This window comes from Jaculus jaculus, chromosome 12 (assembly GCF_020740685.1).
Source record: "Jaculus jaculus isolate mJacJac1 chromosome 12, mJacJac1.mat.Y.cur, whole genome shotgun sequence".
Taxonomy (NCBI): domain Eukaryota; kingdom Metazoa; phylum Chordata; class Mammalia; order Rodentia; family Dipodidae; genus Jaculus; species Jaculus jaculus.
In genome coordinates, this window is record NC_059113.1 from 56,721,492 (window position 1) to 56,740,874 (window position 19,383).

At 45.2% G+C, this 19,383-nt stretch overlaps 2 protein-coding genes and 1 non-coding gene across 4 annotated transcripts in view; all 3 read right to left on the reverse strand.

Moving 5' to 3' along the window:
* Positions 1–2,590: 2,590 nt before the first annotated feature.
* Positions 2,591–2,949, reverse strand: LOC123453956. The gene has a single exon (XR_006633117.1).
* A 1,532-nt stretch (positions 2,950–4,481) lies between these two features.
* Positions 4,482–10,503, reverse strand: LOC123453591 (putative RNA-binding protein 15B). Its single transcript, XM_045130612.1, has 2 exons — positions 10,440–10,503; positions 4,482–5,952 (listed from the first exon to the last, which is right to left on the reverse strand). Exons 1-2 carry the CDS (start codon positions 10,501–10,503, stop codon positions 4,778–4,780), a joined length of 1,239 nt encoding a protein of 412 aa, XP_044986547.1. The 3' UTR covers positions 4,482–4,777.
* A 6,133-nt stretch (positions 10,504–16,636) lies between these two features.
* Cacng3 (calcium voltage-gated channel auxiliary subunit gamma 3) overlaps positions 16,637–19,383 on the reverse strand; it is a 108,919-nt gene continuing 106,172 nt past the window's right edge. Inside the window, exons 4-5 of one of the 2 annotated variants that reach the window (XM_045131471.1) lie at positions 17,434–17,680; positions 16,637–17,246 (exon numbers count right to left, since the gene is read on the reverse strand). In XM_045131471.1, the coding sequence (XP_044987406.1) occupies positions 17,105–17,246; positions 17,434–17,680 (389 nt within the window). In that variant the 3' untranslated portion in view covers positions 16,637–17,104. Of the gene's footprint in view, positions 17,681–19,383 lie in introns of both variants that reach the window. The other variant, XM_004670194.3, reaches the window with a different exon arrangement.

Below are 19,383 nucleotides of genomic sequence, written 5' to 3' on the forward strand. Positions count from 1 at the left end.
ATACCGTGATCACAATCCCCTCCCACCTCCTCCTTTGTCCCCATCCCCAATAACCCCTCCATTGAATCCTTTCTTTTTTCTTAGTATTTTGATGTCATCATTTTTCCTCTTACTATGCAGGTCTTGTGTAGGTAGCATCAGCCACTGTGAGGTCATAAATACCACGAGCACTTTGTGTCTGGAAGACAATATTGCAAAGCCCTCCTCCTCTTCCTTTGGCTCTTATGTTCCTTCCTCCACCTCTTCTGCAATGGTTCCTGAGCCTTGGAAGGTGTGACAGATGCCTCACTTAGGGCTGGACACTCCACTGTCACTTCTCAGCACTTTGGTGAGTTCTGAGTCTCCCCAGTGGTCACTGCCCTCTGAAAAGAAAAACTTCTCTAACCAGAAGTGACAGTAGCATTACTATGTGGGCACAAACATAAATATTTAGAGGGCACATGCCTTATTTTGATGGCTTATGAGCAGATTGGTATGACTCACTTACAGGTGGAAACATTTCAGAACCAGCTTGTCTTTGTGTCTCCTCGTCATTTTGTCCAGCCGTGCTCAGATGGTGGAGATCGTTCTCTCTGCTTTGGTCTCTTGGAGGGGGCAATGTGAACAGAGCCTCGCTGACCATGCTGGATGCATGACATGTATTTTCAGCAACTGATCTTTAGAGAGTTGTTATGGTTTAGATCTGAAATGTCAGTCAAAGGCTTATATGTTGAAGGCTTCGTTCCCAGTGCAACAATGTTCAAAAGGAGGTAAACTGATATGAAGAATTTACCAATGGATCCAACCTACTGATGGAGTTATAGCTTAATGGGATAATGGGAGGTGTTAAGAACATTTAGGAGGTAGACTGAGGGGCAGGAAGTAGGTCATTGTGAGTATGCCCTTAAAGGAGATTTTTTTTTTTTTGTCCCTGCCTGTAGTTGAGGGTAGCTTGGAACTCACTATGTAGTCCAGGCTGACCTCAAACTTGTGATGATCCTTCTGCCTCAGCCTTCCAAGTGCTGGGGTTACAGGCATGAGACACCATGCTCAGCTTTTTCCTTCCTGCACCCAGTCAATTGTCCTAGGAGATGGTTAGTTTATTAATTGATGACAGTGGCATGTCGGTGCTGGGACTGGTCTCAGCTGACATTTGCCAAACTGATCTGGAGGTGGGAGTGGTGACGGCGCCACATGTGCTGATGACACTTGGCTGTGCCAGGTAGTGAAATGCCAGGGAGATCTCACCAGGCTGTGTGAGTGGGTAGACAAGTTGCCAGGGATGAGCTTCAGTGTGGGCAAGTGCAAGGTGCTGCTTTTGGCAAAAAATAATCCAAGCTATACTTAGAGGATAGAACGGAAGAGAAAAAAGAGGAGTGCAAATGTAGAGGACATCAGCGAGTGTCTCCAAGACTGCCTGACATTCCGGTTACCTGAGTGCGGCCACACCGGGCCGGAGCGTCTGAGCTGGGGCGCTCACTCAGAAGCCTGCACTCTGCTGCCTTGGATTTGCTTTGCATTTTCTGCAGGAAAATAGAGCCAGTTTTTCTAGATCTCCTGAATTCTCAAGAGAAGCCAGAAATGATTTTTGAGGGGGTAATTTCCCATTTCAGCCCTTTCTGTAATTTTATTTTGATATAAGTTCAATCTACAAAAAAGTTGCAAATACCGTAGAAAAAGCTCCTAGGTGCCCACCACTCAGATTCAGCAGTTGATAACATTTTGCACCATTTTCCCCTCATCTTAATTTTCCATTTGTGTGTGTGGTGTATGTTTATATGTGTGTGTTGTGTGGGTACATGTGTGTATGTGTGTTTGCATGTCTGCGTGGTGCGTGTATAGTATGTGCACATGAGTGAGAGGCCAGAGGTTGGCATTGGTTGGGAATGTCCCTACAAGCAGAGACAAGGTATCTCCTTCACGGGTACACCCGCGGTGGCCTGCCTCCTGCACCTTGCGTTTTCAACCTTTCAGTTGTTCTCCCCATTTTAAAAATTTTTTAAAAGAGTTTCTTTTTTATGAGAGAGAAAGAGAGAAACAGAGGGAGAACTGGTGTGCCAGGGCCTTGAGCCACTGCGCTGGAACTCCGTACATGCGTGTCACCCTGTGCACATGGGTGACCTTGCATGCTGTGTCACCCTGGGCATGTGGCTTACCTAAGATCTGGAGAGTTAAACATGGGTACTTAGGCCTTGCAGGCAAATGCCTTAACCACTAAGCCATCTCTCCAGCCCTCCCTCACTTAAAAAATAACTTTAAAAATGTATTTGCAAGCAGAGGGAGATAGAGAAGAGAGAGAGAATGAATGAATGAATATGGGCACACCAAGACCTCCAGCGGCTGTCCACCCAGTCCCTGCTTGTTGAGAGGGGGGTCTTTCACTGAATCTAGAGGTCACTGATTCAGTTAGACTAGCTAGGCAATGAGCTGCAGAGGTCCTCCGGCGTCCGCCTCCCCAGAGTTGGAATTTCAGGTGTGCATTGCCACACCTGGCTTTAATGTGAGTGCTGGGGATTTGAACTCAGCTCTTCAAGCTTGTATGGCAAACACTTTACCCACTGAGCCACCTCCCCAGCCCCTAATTTCCCAATTTCCTTTCCTTTTCATTTTTTCAGGTCAGAATCAGTGAGATAATCAGTGGCCAGAACAAGCCGGGCCTCTTCTATCTGAGCAGTTCGCCACTCTGAACACCTGGCCCGCAGGACCAGCTCCCGGCCCACCGGATCCCAGTTGTTGCCACTGCCCAGGGGCATTGCTGCACAGCAGAGGGCTGCTTTTCACCGGGTCCCGACTAACCTGATCAAGTAAGGTCAAAGTGTAGGCGGGCTGGGAAAGGAGTGGGGGCGGGGAGGGGGCGGACGCACAGTCACCTTGCACTCCAAGGGCATGTGCACACACTGGCACTCGGCCCAACTCACAGAACCCAACGCACATACACCATGACCCCAGGCCACTCTCCTTCTGCTCATTTTCCAATTGTGATAAATGAATGTGCTATGTAGCTAGCTAATTAAGAATGTGAATGAAATTTGGTGAGATGGCCAGGTAAGAATGATCTTCATTCACTCTCCCCCTTATCTTTTGAGACAAGGATTCTCACTTAGCCTGGAACTCACTAATGCAGCCAGTGAGCTGGACTAGCTGGCCTTGGGCACTCCCCAGGGATCCTCCTGCCTCTGCCTTCCCGGCACACGGATAACCACTGAATCCAGCTTCCACATGGGTGCTGGGGATCAGAACTCAGGTCCTTATGCTTGCAGGGCAAACATTTTACCAACTGAGCCACTTCTCTGGCCCCAAGGTTTCTCTACTCTTAAAGACACAGGGAAAGAAGCAGGTCTTCCTTGCTGGATTTAGTGTTACCATGGGATATCACCCCCTACCCCGGAGTGTTAGGGATCATTGTATCGACATGTAATGGGATATTATTGTATCTGATGAAGACATGGTGGAATTTGGCATAAGTATGGAAACGTGGAAACAGGGAAAGACCTTGGGCCATTGAATTTGTCTTGAGGTGGCTGAATTAACTAGCCTCAGGGCTCCTTTACCTAAAGATTTGTTTTTAGGGAGCATTTATTTTTCTTATTTAAGTTGTAAGGTGAAATAACTAGTTACCTGCCAGTGATATGTGTGCATGTTTATAACATAGTTATTACTTGGAAGCAACTCCTCAGCTGTGGATGACATTTTCAGCATCCCTTTCTCTGGGGTCTAGACAGAACCATGTGGCTCATTCTCACTAATAGAATGTGACATGAAGTGGGCCACTTCTGGGCAAAAGTGGTTAGGTTTAGTTTCACTGTCCTTTGCTTTCTTGTCACCACTTCCACTTTTTTCTTCCCAAATGATACCAGCACAACTTCAGAGAGACAAGACAGCAATCTACAAGAGAGGATGGCTTGGATCCTGATTGATCAACTAGAGTGGAATGATCCATGGGGACCACTCAGCCAGGAACACCTGCACTGGTCTTTGTGGAAGGAGGTCAAGAAAGGACAGTTCATTATGTTAAGTACCAGAAATTTTGGAGTTGACTTGTGGTGACTTAGATCCCAAGTCTCCATGACTAATACAAACTTACTAACCAGGCTTAGGTGTTTCCTGTAGTCAGAAGCATCAGGAACAGGTGAGCCATCAAGACTATATCACAATTTGTTGTATTTTATTTATTTATTTGAGAGACAGAGAGAAAGGGAGGGAGGGAGAGGGAGGAAGAGAATGGGTGCACCAGGGCCTTTAGCCACTACAACAAACTCCAGATGCATGTGCTATTTTATGCATCTGGCTTTACATAGGATAATTGAACTGGGGTCCTTAGGCTTTGCAGGCAAGTGCTTTCAATGCTGAGCCATCATCTCTCCAGCCCCACATCACAATTTTTAAAAATATGTTATTTATTTATTTACAAGGGAGAGGGAGATAGAGAGAATGAACACACTGCAGGGCCTCTTGACACTGCAAAGATATTCCAGATCCCTGCACCATTTTTTTTCCTTTGACAAAGGCTTTACTGACAACTTTCCATACAGTTAGTCAAAAAATAAAAAAATACAGAATACAGCAGACAGTATCTCATACACTAGAAGTCAACGTAACAGGAGTCCCTTCTTACATAAAAAAAAAAATCCCCTCTAAGCTAAAAACTTAGTTGTAGTGATGGACATTACCCACCGAAGGAACCGAAACAACTCATTGAGGGAATTCAAACCAAGGGAGTAGGGTAGAGAAGGGATCAGATTTTTAAAATTAATTGCTTTTGTGACACAAACACAGAGCTGGAAAAGACAGGTGTGGGCTAGGCAGTGTCCCTTACTATAACTATCACCATGTGTTCCTCCTCTAACTTGCCCAATGTCCTCAGTGCGGACTGGAGGTACTGCTGTGAAAAGTCGCAGGGCGGGAAGGCATAGAGCATGCCAGTGCTGTCTCTGCCCTTGGAGCCGCCCACCGGCAGGCTGATCACCCCCGCAGCCTGCTTCTGTTTCAAGTAGGAGACCAGGTTCCTGAGAAGCCTCCTCTGGAGGCCTGGCTCCACCGCGGGCATTCCCTCAGTGCCAGGCCCACTGGCGCTTGCCTGAGTGGCTAGGAGCACTGCATAACCATTAGGGCTCCCCTGCTTGATGCGGCGTGTGACCTCATCCAGCTTGGGCTGGTCCAGGCGAAGGCGCTGGGCAATCTTCAGCTGGGTCAGTTTGCTGCCAGAAGAATGGTCTTTGAGGAGACCGCTGATTACTCCCTGGTCCCCCTCTAGGATGTGCATAGTTGTTGGGAAGCAGCTGTTTTTCAACACTAGAAGCCCATTCCAGCCCAGCTGCAGTGTCTGAGCATACTCTGAAAGAGTCTTTAGCTTTTTGGTCTCATATTTTGGCTCTTCGAGAGCCTTGGGCTCCGCCTCAGTGGTCCGATGATTGCGCTCATTCTCCCTCGTCTTCTTCCCGTGGGAAGAGTCTGGAGCCTCATGGTGGTGGTGATGGTGGCCCCTGTCCTCAGCACCATGTCGGCTGTTACTGAGAGAGTTGCTGCCCGACTCCTTGGTCCCTTCACCGGAGTGATTCTCCTTGCGGCTGCGCTCCGGGGTGCGGTCCGAGCCTCGCTCAGACAGCTGTCCCCCACCCTTGGTCCTGCTCCGTTCCTCATAAGGGGAATGCGTGGTCCTCCCCCGGTCACTGGAAAGGCTCCTCCGCTTGCGCCTCTCTTCCCAGGGCTTGGGCATTCCCCGCTCCCCGTCTCCCCCCCAGCGCTCACCACTCCGGCTGCGCACCGAGCGGCTGTAGCCCTCCAGGCTGTTTCTGCGGTCGGAACTTTTACTGAGGGTGGTCCAGTCCCCTTCCAAAAAGGTCCGCTCTCGGTCCGAGTACAGAAGGTGTGGGGGGGTCCTGTCCCGCACCCTCAGGTCGGCATCCAGGTTCCGGTGCCGGGTGTATCCGTCGGCGAGGAGCTCGTAGCCTGCACCATTTTTTGCATCTGGCTCTACATGGGCACCAGAGAATTGAACCTGGGCCATCATGCTTTGCAAACAAGTGCTTTTAAATGCTGAGTCATCTCTCTATGCCCCATCACAATGTATGTATGCATGTATGTATAAGTATGTACATGATAGACATATTTATTTGTTTATTTGAAGGAGACACAGAAAGAGAGAGAGTGAGTCTGAAGTGCCAGGGCCTCATGCCTCTGCAAACAAACTCCAGACACATGTGCCACTTCATGCATCTTGTTTTATGTGGTTACTGGGGATTCAAACCTATGCTGTCAGACTTTTCCAGCAAGGGCCTTTAAGTGTTGACCCATCTCTTTGGCCTTCAACAAATTTTTATTTAATTTTTTGTTGTTCATTTTAATTTATTTATTTGAGAGTGACAGAGAGAGAAAGAGGCAGATAGATAGATAGATAGGGAGAGAGAGAGAGAGAGAGAGAGAGAGAGAGAGAGAGAGAGAGAGAATGGGCATGCCAGGGTCTACAGCCACTGCAAATGAACTCCAGATGCGTGCACCCCCTTGTGCATCTGGCTAACGTGGGTCCTGGAGAATCAAGCCTTGAACCAGGGTCCTTAGGTTTCACAGGCAAGTGCTTAACTGCTAAGCCATCTTTCCAGCCCTTTAATTCATTTTTTGAGGTCTCAGGATGTAGCCCACACTGGTTTTGAACTTGTGAGGACCCTTCTGCTTCAGATTCCCAAGTTCAGGATCACAGGCATACACCACCACCATGCCCAGGTGGATGACTCTGGCCTGGCAATATAGCTCGGTGGTAGAGCCCTTGCCTAGCATGCATAGGGCCCCATATTCAATCCCCACCACCATGTATTTCATTTGCTTTTTAATTTACAGAAAGACCAACGACAATTGACATTCAACAAAGTTTTCATGCAGGAGTTGCTTCTTTTAGCTTCGTGGCTTGACCACTATTGCCTTTGAGGTGTCTCTGGTTTTGAATTCTCTGTTTGTCATACCTTTCTGTGAACAGAATGGTTTTCTTTAAAAAATTTTTATTTTTCTTTATTTATTTGAGAGAGAGAGAGAGAGAGAGAGAGGAAGAAAGAAAGAGAATGGGAGTTCCAGGACCTCTAGCCACTGCAAATGAACTCCAGATGTGTGCACCCCCTTGTTCATCTGGCTTACACAGGTCCTGGGGAATTGAACCTGGATCCTTTGGCTTTGCAGGTAAGTGCCTTAACCACTAAACAATCTCTCCAGCCCAAAAAGAACTATTTTTGAGAACTGTCTCCTTTCTGTAAACATCTTGACAATCCTTTTGGCCTGGCTATCATGTCTCTAAGAGGGCCTCAGCTGCTCCAATATGGCTGGATGTTCCTCAGTCCTGAAAGCTTTTTGAGATAACAGTTCTAATTATTTTTAGCTATTTATTTATTTTTTAGTTTTTCAAGTTAGGGTCTCACTATAGTCCAGGCTGACCTGGAATTCACTATGTAGTTTCAGGGTAGCCTCAAACTTGTGGCAGTCCACCTACCCTATCCAGCACTGGGATTAAAGGTGTGTGCCACCACGCCCAGCCTAACATTTCTAATTAGTGTTCATTCAGTAACTAGAAACAAGGAGATACTCATGATTTCTCAAGGAATATGAGGATTATGATGTAATGTTGGAAAGTATTCCAGGAATCTGAGAATGGGGTGTAGCTGGGCTTTGAGGAAATGAGATACAAAAATTATCAGAAATCAAGACTGCTTTCTTCTCTATGGTAGTAGTTCAACTTCCTTTATACAGCTCATAATGCATCTTTCCTCCCTCCTTCCCTCCCTTCCTTCCTCTCTCCCTCCCTTCTTTCCAATGTCTGAACTCCACCAGACATTGGACATTGAGAATACAATGGAAAACACAACCAAGGACCCTGGTGTTTTAATAGGAGAAGCCTATAAAAAATAAGTAAAAAAAGTACATACAAAGAAAAACCACACTCAGAGCTATCAAGGGAATAAGTATAGACTATAGTAAAGATTCACAGGCCAACTAACTTAGGGAGTTGGTAAAACTTCCTCTCTGAAGAGATGCCTTGTTAGCCCAGACCTTAAGTGGGCCAGCCACATAAAGAGAGAGATTTGAATAAGGTACCAGCAGCACAATGTTTGGCTTAATCAAGGACAAAAATGGGAGGACAGCATGATTAAAATGCAAGTTATAAGAAATATGTTACATGAAATAAGGTCAAATATGTCAGTATATCCTTGGTAATGCAAGACCTTTCAGACCATAGGGGGAAAATGTGGGTTTTATTTAAGCATAATGGGAAGGCTTTCCAGGGTGGTTGTTATGATATGGACATGAACTGTTCCCATTTCAAAGGTCTCATGTGTTGAAGGTTTGCTTCTCCAGCTGGCGGATCTAATCATTGAAAGACAGGTAGATCCTGAGGGCTGTAGCCTCGTAATTAATCCCTTGATGATTCATAATGTTATGGTGGAAATTAAAAGGTGGGACTTAGTTGGAGAAAGTAGACCACAGGGACCCTGCTCTAGAAAGGTATACTTTGTTCCCAGCTCCTTCCTATGTTTCCCCTTTGCTTTTTGGCTGCTCTGAGGTCAGCAACCCTGTTCCACAATCTTCTAATCACCACAGTATTCTGTCTTATCTCAGGCCCAAACCATTGAGGCTAGCTAATCATGGATGGACCACTCTAAAACCACGAGCCAGAATACATCTTTCCTTCTTTAAGTACATTGTGTTTCCCCTTCTCTCTCTCTTTCCCTCCCTCTCTCTCCCTCCCTCCCTCCCTCCGTCCCTCCCTCCCTCCCTCCGTCCCTCCCTCCCTCCCTCCCTCCCTCCCTCCCTCCCTCCCTCCCTCCCTCCCTCCCTCCCTCTCTCCCTCCCTCCCTCCCTCTCTCTCTCTCTCTCTCTCTCTCTCTCTCTGTATTTCTAGGCCAGCAGACAACCTTGGGTGTCACTCCGCAGGAACATCATCTACCTTTCTGGAGACAGAACCTCTCCCTGGGCTGGAATTCACCAATTAGACTAGACTGTCTGGCCAGGGAGCCCTGGAATCCATTACAGGTACGTGCCACCACATCTGGTATTTTTATACGAGATCTGGAGATCAAAACCGGGTCTTCATGCTCACAGAGCAAGCACTTTACTAACTGAGCTATCTTCCCAGCCTGTTCCTTGAGTTGTTCTCTCACTATTTTGTCATAGTGAGGGAAGGCTAACACAGTTGTCCTCCTTTTTTTCCCCCTTTGTCATATTTATTTTTAAACTTTTTTTGACAGCTTCTGTTCATATACACAATGTTCCCTGATCATAACCCTACCCACCACCCTCTTTTGTTACCGTGCCCTTTGCTCCTTCCCACTCCACCAACCCCTTCTTCCTTTCAATGTCTAGTCTTCTTCTATTTTGATGTTATTAAAAAAAAAATCATTTAGTGTGTGTGTGTGTGTGTGAGAGAGAGAGAGAGAGAGAGAGAGAGAGAGAGAGAGAGAGAGAGAGACTATGAACATGCTGGGGCCTCTTGCTGCTGCAAACAAACTCCAAATGCATGCACCATTTTACCCACTTTGTGTGGCTTTACATGGATCCCTGGGAATTGAACCTGGGTCATCAGGCTGTGCAAGCAACTGCCTTTAACTACTGAGACATTTCCCCAGGAATCCCTTAATTCTTCTTTTTTTTCTTTTTTTCCTCATATTATGCAGGTCTTTCTTATGCAGATAACATCAACCACACAGTTGTCTTTTTTTACCAAACAGTTCTTGATCATTACAGATGTCCTTGGCTCATGGCTAATGTCCTCTTCCAATATTTCTTCATATCCTTTCCATTCTGCTCCCCATAGCCTACTGGAAATTGCCTTCTGGGTGTCTTAGTTCAAATACCCAGTTCAGAAAATCTTATTGGCCCAACTTAACTTTTGGAGTTCAGCTATAAATCCTAGGCCACTGGTTGTCCAGTGCAGGGTGTGGCTGGGAATGAGTCATGTGCAGAGCTTGGCGATGCCCATGTACTAGGGACTGTGGATGAAGCAGTCTATTTTCTAAGCCATGAAGGCTCTAGCTCCAGAAATAGGGTTGAGGAAACTAGCATTTTATTGGGATCATAACTTTTTACACTTCTGAAAGTGCATTTGTAATGTCTAATATATCCCTGATTAAAACTTTTGAATGGTTTATAAGTGAGAGCCCTCAGGGTCCAAAGCTGAACTCCTTAACATGTCTATGAAGCCACATTCTCTGGTTCCATCTCTACTTTCTGGTTTCATTTTATTTTTTTAAAAAATATTTATTTCTTCACACATACGTGTGTGTGTGTGTGTGTGTGTGTGTGTGTACTCCAGGGTTTCTTGCTGCTGCAAAAGAATACCTGTCTAGCTTTTTGTGGGTAACTTGGGTATTGAATCCTGTGCCAATGGGCTTTGCAAGCAAGTGCCTTTAACCAGTGAGCTACCTCCTCAGCCCCTTTGGTCTCATTTGATACTGCTTTTCTGACTCTGAGCTTTGACTTACTGGATTTTATTTTTGTCATGCTGCCAATCTCAGAGTTTTTGAACATACTGTCTGCCCACCTCATGCTTCCTTCCCTTTACTTTGATAACAAACTTTTTCTTTAGATCTGATCCAAATACTACTTACTTTTCCTTGACTCCCTAGTAACATGAGACCCTGTTTATAGTTATAATGCTTTTCCTTTTATGCCTCAAATCATGGTTTCAAATACTAAGGATTTGTGTTTTCTCTTGATGGATGCTCTGAGGTAGGAGGATTGCTGTGAGTTCCAGGTCAGCTTGAACTGGAATGACACCCTGCTTCATAAACAAAACAAAACAAAACAAAACAATGAAAGACTTTAGGGAAAGCATGAAGCATGATTTTGGCCTGGAAGGAGGATTTGGAGGGGCTAGGGACAATGTTTCTATGAGGGATAAAGTTTATTAATAAAAGCAAGATACAGGAATAAGTATGATATAGTCAGGATACTATGAGACAGTAGCCTGATTAGAGGCACAGACTATTCTAAGATATGGAAAACAAGGTTGTGTGGTGGGAAGAACTCAAACAGTATAAATGTAGACTTGAGAGCTTAGTAAATAATATCAGCTTATATTTTTTGAAACAAGGTTTTACTATCTAGCCCAAATTGCCTTCAAATTCATAATCCTCCTGTCTCTCTCTGCCCCTCAAGTGCTGAGATTTAGGCATGTGCCACCATGCCTGGCATAATAACTCACATTTATATGTTTCTTGTTATATATCAAGTTATTTTCCAAATGCTTCATGAATATAAAATTATTTAATCATCCCAAATGAACCAAGAGCGCTATTTAAAAAATATTTTTACTTATTTGAGACTAGAGAAAGAAGGAGAGAGAGAGAGAGAGAGAGAGAGATAGGGAAAGAGAGAGAGAGAATGGGTGCGCCAAGGCCTCCAGTTGCTGCAAATGAATTCCAGACACATGCACCACCTTATGCATCTGCCTTACGTGGGTCCTGGGGAATCGAACCTAGGTCCTTTGGCTTTGCAGGCAAGTGCCTTAACTGCTAAGCCATTTCTCCAGACCCAAGTGCTATTTTTTATTTGATTGATTGATTGGCAATGCTGAGGTGGGGCCTTGTTCATATTAAACAAGTACTCTACCACTGAGCTACACCCCTCCTTTTGTATCCATTTGACAGATGGAGAAGATGAGGCCCAGAAGAGGTTCTCTTATCAAAGGTCTTGCAGTTGATAAATGTAGCATTGGGGTTCAAACATGGGTAGACACAGTTGTGGAGCTGGGGTGCTTGGATGCCAGGCCAAAGTAGCTCTCCCCTCCAGAAAGGTGGAGGCATGACTTGGGGAAAGGATTGCACATCAAGAAAACATGAGATTTTTGGTTTCAGCTCACATACAAGTTTAAACATTTGTAGCTAGGTTCTACTTAGGAGAGAGAACATGTGACATTTGGCTTTCTGGGCTTGGGTTACCTCACGATAATCTTTCCAGATCCATTCATTTACCTGAAAATTTCATTTTTCTTTACCATGGAATAGAACTCCATTGTATAAATGTACCACATCTTTATTATCCATTCATCTGTTGAGGGACATCTAGACTGATTCCATTGCCTAGCTATTGTGAATTAGGGAGGGAGGAGCAGGAAGGATTTAAGGAGATGGTATTGTATATATGTAAGTAGAAGAACAGATTACAGGGAGTGAAAAGGCTTAAGCCAGGACAGGGGAAGAGATTTTGTAAAAGAAGGGTGGGGGAGAGGGGGTTTCAATCAAAATTTAAGATATTCTGAATAAGACATATGAAAACCTACTTTTTTTTTTGAATAATGGCACATCCAGAAGCCATAGATTATTACTAGAAAATTTTCAGTGCCTAGGATGGGATACCTTCCAGTGAGTTGTTAGCCAAGGAAGTCCTTGATGCCCCCAAAACATTACAGGCCATTGTCAAGGCCCTTGGTTTCTCATGAGAAATAGATGGTAAGACCCTTTTGCTGAAGACTTCACATGCTTGGGTGGCAAGGTTACTAAGAAATCAAGATGGGGATTTTGATAACAAGAATTGACTGGGATTCTGACTGTAGCCTGGAGATGGTAATATTAATATGCGCTTGATGGCAGCCAGCTGGGCCTCGTTGAGCAAACTTCAATTCAAGGGTTTGCCTGAAGTTCTCAGTGCCTACGCTTTGCAGGAAGCAGACCTGGCTGGTGTCCATTTCTCTCCACCTCTCTAGTCTTCACAGAAGAGCTTTATGCTGGCACCCAGCTAGCTCATCAAGGCCCTGATACATCCTTCTCCTTCCTGAATCCCTGCCCCAGACTCTCTTGATAACCTCCTCATTCCAAAGGTGCTTCCTCTTACCTGCTCCTGGTCTCAGGTCTTCTTGTCCCCAAGAGTGGCCATAGCTAGTTTTCCTCGAGTGAGAAGAGATGATTTGCTATCGCTGGGCATTGTGTTCTCAGCAAGCAAGGTGCTTCATTCACTTTCCAGTTCTTTGGTACTGCTGATCAAGGCAAGGGGAAAGTCTTCTTTTCATGTAGGATGAAAGTTTTTATTTATTTATTTAATCAAGAGCAGCTGAAGGATTGGAGATAGCTAAAATACAGCATTATTTTTTAAAAACATTTATTTTCATTTTTTATTTATTTGCAAGGAGAGAGAGAGAGAGAGAGATATGAGAGACAGAAAGAGGGAGAGAATGGGCAGGCCAGGATTCCCAGCCACTGCAAATGAACTCCAGATGCCTGTGTCACTTTGTGCATCTGGCTTTATGTGGGAACTGGGTAATTGAACCCAAGTCGTTAGGCTTTGCAGGCAAGTACCTTAACCTCTGAGCCATCTCTCTAGCCCTATTTTAAAATTTAAATTTTTTTCATTATTTATTTACAAGGAGAGACAGAGGAAGTGAGAGAGTGAGAAGATACAAATGGGGGCTGGAGAGATGGCTTAGAGGTTAAGGCACTTGCCTTCAAAGCCTAAGCACCAATTCTCCAGATTCCCCATAAGTCAGATGCATAAAGGTGAGGCAAACGCAAGGCATGCACATGCACACTAGGTGAGGCCCTGGCATGCCAACTCTCTCTCTCTCTCTAAAATAAAAATAAAAAATAAAATGAAATGAAATAAAGAAAATGCAAATGGGCATGCCAGGTTCTCTTGTTGCTGATCTCTCCAGCCTTTTGTTTTTATTGGATTTATTTTCCAGCTATCACTTGCTTATGGCAGTTAATTCTACTTTTCTCTTTATAGCAGATAGACTATACAATTGCCCTTCAAAACATACGTATGAAAGGGAAAAAATGCTGGGCATGGTGGCTCACGCCTTTAATCTCAGCACTCAGGAGGCAGAGGTAGGAGGACTACCATGACTTCAAAGTCACTCTGAGACTACATCGTGAGTTCCAGGTCAGCCTGGACTAGAGTAAGACCCTATGTCGAACCCCTCCCACAGGAAAAAAAGAAAGGAAAAAAGTGAGTCTGCTTAAAGAAAGAGGTAATTGTTGATGTGTTAAGTGGATATAGATACCTCATAAAAAACCGTACTCAAATGGTCAAGTTTTGGAAAATACTGATAGTATAGAGGAAGCCAAGACTTGGTATAGATGTAGCTTTACTTATTAAGTTCATAAGATAATTTATTAGCACATGAGCTAACTTATTAGTACAAGAGATAACTTACTGAGGCTGTGGAGATTGCTCAGTGGTTAAAGGCCCTTGCTTGCAAAGCCTAACAGGTGGGGTTCAATTCCCTAGTATGCACATCAAGCCAGGTTCACAAAGTGGCAAATGCATCTGGAGTTCGTTTGTAGTGGCAAGCAGCCCTGGTGTGCCTATACTGTTTCCCTCCCTCCCTCTCTCTCCCTCTCAAGTAAATAAATAAAAATATGAAACCGGAAATTATTTGAGAAAAAGAAAAATTAGACACTCACTCTGAACCTGTTCCTTTAACTTGTCATAGAAGTAATTCCTATGACATGAGGTTGTTTTGAGGATTAAAGGATATAACTGGATGTGGATCATTTGCATACAGTAACTGTTAGTGCTACATGAAATGCTATTCCTAGTGTGCACTTTATAATAAAATTCGCTGATGGAGTATACGTTACTAATTGTCTGGGACTTCCATGCCATAATGGTGACAAAAATCTAAGCAAATTATGTGACCTCTCTCGCATCAGTTTCCTCATTTGTCAATGAAGAGTTTAGTAATAACCTTTATATGGGGTTACTGGCAGGATGAAATTATTTAACATATGTGTAGTCCTAGACAGCTGGTTTTGGGTAAGTGTGAGATTTTACCTACAGTGACACTGCCTCCTACTGAGGCTAAATTCTATGTAAGAAGCTCTGAGGAAGTGTGAATTGCTGGGTGTGTGCTCCAAAATCTGCTTCAGGAAGTTAGCCCTGGCAGAGGGGACACATCGTCCATGTTTTCTCAAGTCAAATGTTCCAGTTACTCGGCTATGCCTCCACTCTCTTTCCAGAGCATGCATGAAGTATATTGATTCCTTCCTTTCACATAGAATAACTGACACTGGTATCTATAATACTTGTTATGGACTGAATTGTGTTGCTGCCCCTCCGAATTCATATGTTGAAGCCCTCAACTGGGGTGTGATGGTATTTGGAGGTGGGACCCTTGAGAGGTCATTAGGGTTAGATGAGGTCATGAGGATTAGTAGCTTTATAAGAATAAGACTATGTATATATATATATACATACACATATATATATATGTATATATATATATAATATTAACAACATATTTTATATGGATACATCATGTGTTGGTACCCTCTTTTCCCTTGTCCTTGCCCCCATTCCAGTGGGGCCCTCCTCAGTGGGGTTGCAGGTATTCCCCATGGGGTTGTGGGTTAATTTCTTTTTCCTGTTCTGTGAGGGTACAGCAAGATGGCGGCTGTCTGCAAGTCAGGCGGAGGGCTGTGGCCTGGACCAGAATCTGCCAGCACCTTGATCTTGGGCTTCCCAGTGTCTACAACCTTAAGGAACATGTGCCTGCCATTTAAGCCGCCTAGTCCTAGAGATTCTTTGTAAATAAGTGCCTCGAACAGCTGAGCCGTCTACCCAGCCTTTCTGAGATGCTGTGTCACAGCAATGCAAACTAACGAAAACTATAAAGCTCATTCTGTCTAGGATCCATCTGTTTTTTCAAGATATTGATTCTTTATAATGTGATAATCATTTGATACATAGATTTTTTTTCTAGATAGGGTATCACTGTAGCCCAGGCTGACTTGGAACTCATTCTTTTCTTTTTAAATTTTTATTTATTTGAGAGCGACAGACAGTGAGAGAAAGAGGGAGAGAGAGAGAGTGTGAGAGAGAGAGAGAGGGAGAATGGGCGCGCCAGGGCCTCCAGCCACTGCAAACAAACTCCAGATGCGTGCGCCCCCTTGTCCATCTGGCTAACATGGGTCCTGGGGAATCGAGCCTCGAACCAGGGTCCTTAGGCTTCACAAGCAAGCGCTTAACTGCTAAGCCATCTCTCCAGTCCTGGAACTCATTCTGTAGCTCCAGGGTGACCTCCAATTTACAGTGATCCTCCTACCTCTGCCTCTGGAGTGCTGGGATTAAAGATGCCTGGCTTTGATATATGGATTAGAAATATTTTTTATTTTTGTTTATTTCTGAGAGAGAGAGAGAAAGAGAAAGAGAGAGAATGGACATGCCAGGGCATTCGGCCACTGTAAATGAACTCCAGATGCATGTGGCACCTGTGCATCTGGCTTTACATGAGTTCTTGGGAATAAAACCTGGGTCCTTTGGCTTTACCACTAAGCCATCTCTCCAGCCCTATATGTGGATGTTTTTATTTAAGCCTCACATTCCCATGGAGGAGAAAATGTTTATCATGATCTGTTTCAGATGCAGAAACTAAGGCTTGAAGCTCAGGTCACTTGCACAAGGTCAAGAGCTGTTGGGTGTCAGAGTTAGATCTTGAATGATTAGTATTCCTATGCCCTAGGTAACACCGGGGGTCAGGTAGAGGGGCAAACTGACTCTTACATGCACAGGGAACATGTCACTGTCTTTAGGAGAGAAAGGGGAATCACTTCTAGTGGCTGGGGTAAAAAGAGCTGACTTTGGTTTCTAACAGAGATGAGCCAGTCTGGAAGTAGAGGGAGTGGATTTGTGTAGGAAATATCCAGAAAATCAAACAAACAAAAAACAGCCCCAGCTCCATTGGTTACGACAAGGCAAAACCTTTAATAACGTGAGTGCTTATTACATTAGCTGCTTCAGGGTGCTGACATCTTTGATTTCTGGTCATGTTTTTCTAACACTTAGAGGTGAATGCCTCCCTCAGGGCCACCTGGCTGGTGTGTTCCCTGAGGATTTGTATGGGTGGACAATGGAAACAGCTATGGGCTCGTCTGATGGGGACTTGGAAATCCCCTTCCCCCATGAGTAAAGTCCTCTTCCAAGGAGGGAAGAATGTGGAAGTCCTTCCAGCAAAGAAGGAAGAAAAGAAAACATCTGTCACAGATACACACAGAGAGAGGTGACATTAAGGGACTAGCGTGAAAAGTTAGAGGAGGAGAATGGAGGGGGTCAGGACTTGGGGGATGAGGGGACCAATGTGGGAGGGACTGAGTCCATTTGGTTTTATTCTTTGTAAGAAATAATACCATCACGAGGACCATGCCATGCAACCTTAGAGACATCTGTGTACACTTCCCCCAAGGCTGTACTGGGCGGGGCAGAGGCCAGAGGTCAGCTCAGACGGGCGTGGTGCGTCTGTTGGCCGGGTTGTTATGCAGCGACTCTTTGAACTCTTTGGGCGTGGAATTGTGGAACTGTAGAAAAGCGTGGTCCCGGTCAGAGTTGAGGAGGGTCCCCATGGTGATCTTAGAGGGGTCCCGGGAGAGGGTGAACATGGAGATATCAGTGGAAGGGATGGTGTGGAAGCCTTTGCTGATGGGAGACAGGTCTCGGGATCTGGGCTCGGTGGAGCGAGAACTGGACCGCCTCCGGAATCTGTACCTGTAGGGTGGCAGGCGGGCAAAGGTCGACTTCTTCAGGAGCTCCGAGTGGGATTTGGCACGCAACTGCTGGTGTTTCTCGATGTAGATGTGCACCGCAACCACGCCCACGATTTCCGCAATGATGAAAGAGAAGGCTCCGAAATAAAAGGACCAGCCATAAGAGTAGCTTTTTTTGGAGTCACGCTGCCCGGGGTCTCCAGCGTTGGCTGATATATAAACTATGATGCCAATGATGTTGCTTAACCCTAACAGGAAGAAAAGAAGAACATGTTCTATAAAGTTTCAGAGACAATGGTCACTTTTAGTGCTGGACTATGCATAGAAAATGTAGAAGCAGGGGCTGACCAGGTGGTTCAAGGACAAAGCACTTGTTGTGCAAATGTGTCAGGTTTCTAGAAACCATGAAAATGTCTGTAGGTCTGGCACTCAGGAGGTGGAGACAGATCTCCAGGTCAAGCTGGCTAGCTAGAGTAGCTGAATTGGCAGGCTCTGGGTTCAAGTGAGAGACCTTTCTCAGTAAATAAAGTGGCGAACCATGGAAGAAGACACCCCCAAGCCAACCTTTTTTTCTATGCACACCCTACAAGTGAGAACCTTATGGTTAGCAAATCCCATTGCTGAAATTTTCTTGCAAGTGTTGTTTGTCCTCCGGGGAAATGAGGAACTCTGGTGGTGCACAGAACAGAAAAGCATGGATCAGGGATGCATACAAAATGATTCAGGAGCAAAGGGAGAGACACAGACCATTGCCCCGCTTTGGACATGAAATGATATTTGAGCTGGATCCTGAGCCAAGAAAGGCAAGGCCGTGGTCTGTGGAGCCAGTGGGGACTGGGAATGACTTGCTGGGGTGTTTCCCTGGATCTTGAGAAAATGAGACAGCAGAACTCTGGGCTAGGAACTGGTCAGACTCAACCTAGGCCATGCCCCTAGTGGTCAAGGACCCTAGTCGGGGTCCTGGGTCCTCTCCTGGAAATTCCTGGTGCAGGCATTCTCAGGGGGCATCAGTGTAATCATCGAGATACTTTTCAACGTGGGCGATGGCATCCAGCTCCGTCTGGCTGCAAGAACCCACAGGATGAAAAACGGTTTCTCTGCCTAGAGTGTCAATTTGGCTGGAAGATTAGCAAGGCAGACACAGTCTTTTATATTAAAATGAGTGCGGATATAATGAGGAGAAAGCAGAATTCACATGAATTTTTCAGTTCAATGGGATACAGGCCTCAAAGGCATCAAAGTTCATCAACGGCAGATTCTAGTGATGTCCTCTGATTTTCCAGGGCCATGCTTCCTCTCTCCTCTGCCAGCAAGCAAGTTTTGGTCACAAAGTTTAGAAGGTTCCCCAAAGAGGTCTTCATGGGGTGGGGGAGGAATCCTCAAAGAAAGGCTCAGATGTCAAAAGGCAGGAAGCCAAGCAAGTTGTCAGTCACACTTGCTATGTGTCAGACACTGGGCAAAGTCTGAATTATTTTTCTGCATGTGTATGTGTCTGTGGTGGGTGAGCATTTTTGTATGCAGATTGGCCTGTGGGTGGGTGCATGTGCATGTGTGTGCATGTGGAGGGCAGAGGTTGAGGTCGGGTGTTTTCCTTAATTACCCCCTATCTTCTTTACGGAAACAGGATCTCTCAGTCGAATCCAGAGCTTGCCAATTTGACTAGTGTAGCCACCTTTCCCCAGACATCCGCTGTCTCGGCTTCAGGCGGCTGACATGTCTACTTGACATTTTCATGTGTGCTGGGGATCCAAACTCAGGTTTTCATGCTAGCATAGCAAGTGCTTTATTGACTAAACCATCCCCCCAACTCTCTAATTAATTTATTTTTCGCAGCGTTTGTGGTGGAACCCGGGGCTTACATTCACCAGGCAAGTGCTACAGCCACAGCTGTATAATGTCTCTGTATGAACCAGTTCAGTGGCTTACTGTAATGGGCCTACTTTGAAATAAA

What these genes read in the sequence shown, in the direction of transcription:
- LOC123453591 (XM_045130612.1), bottom strand. Translation starts at nt 10,503, where the DNA reads ATGAGGTGGGCAGACAGTATGTTCAAAAACTCTGAGATTGGCAGCATG. An exon ending in CATGACAAAAATAAAATCCA is followed by an intron (nt 5,953 to 10,439) that starts GTAAGTCAAAGC and finishes GTGCCCATGTAG; the next exon opens with AGCCAGATGCAAAAAATGGT.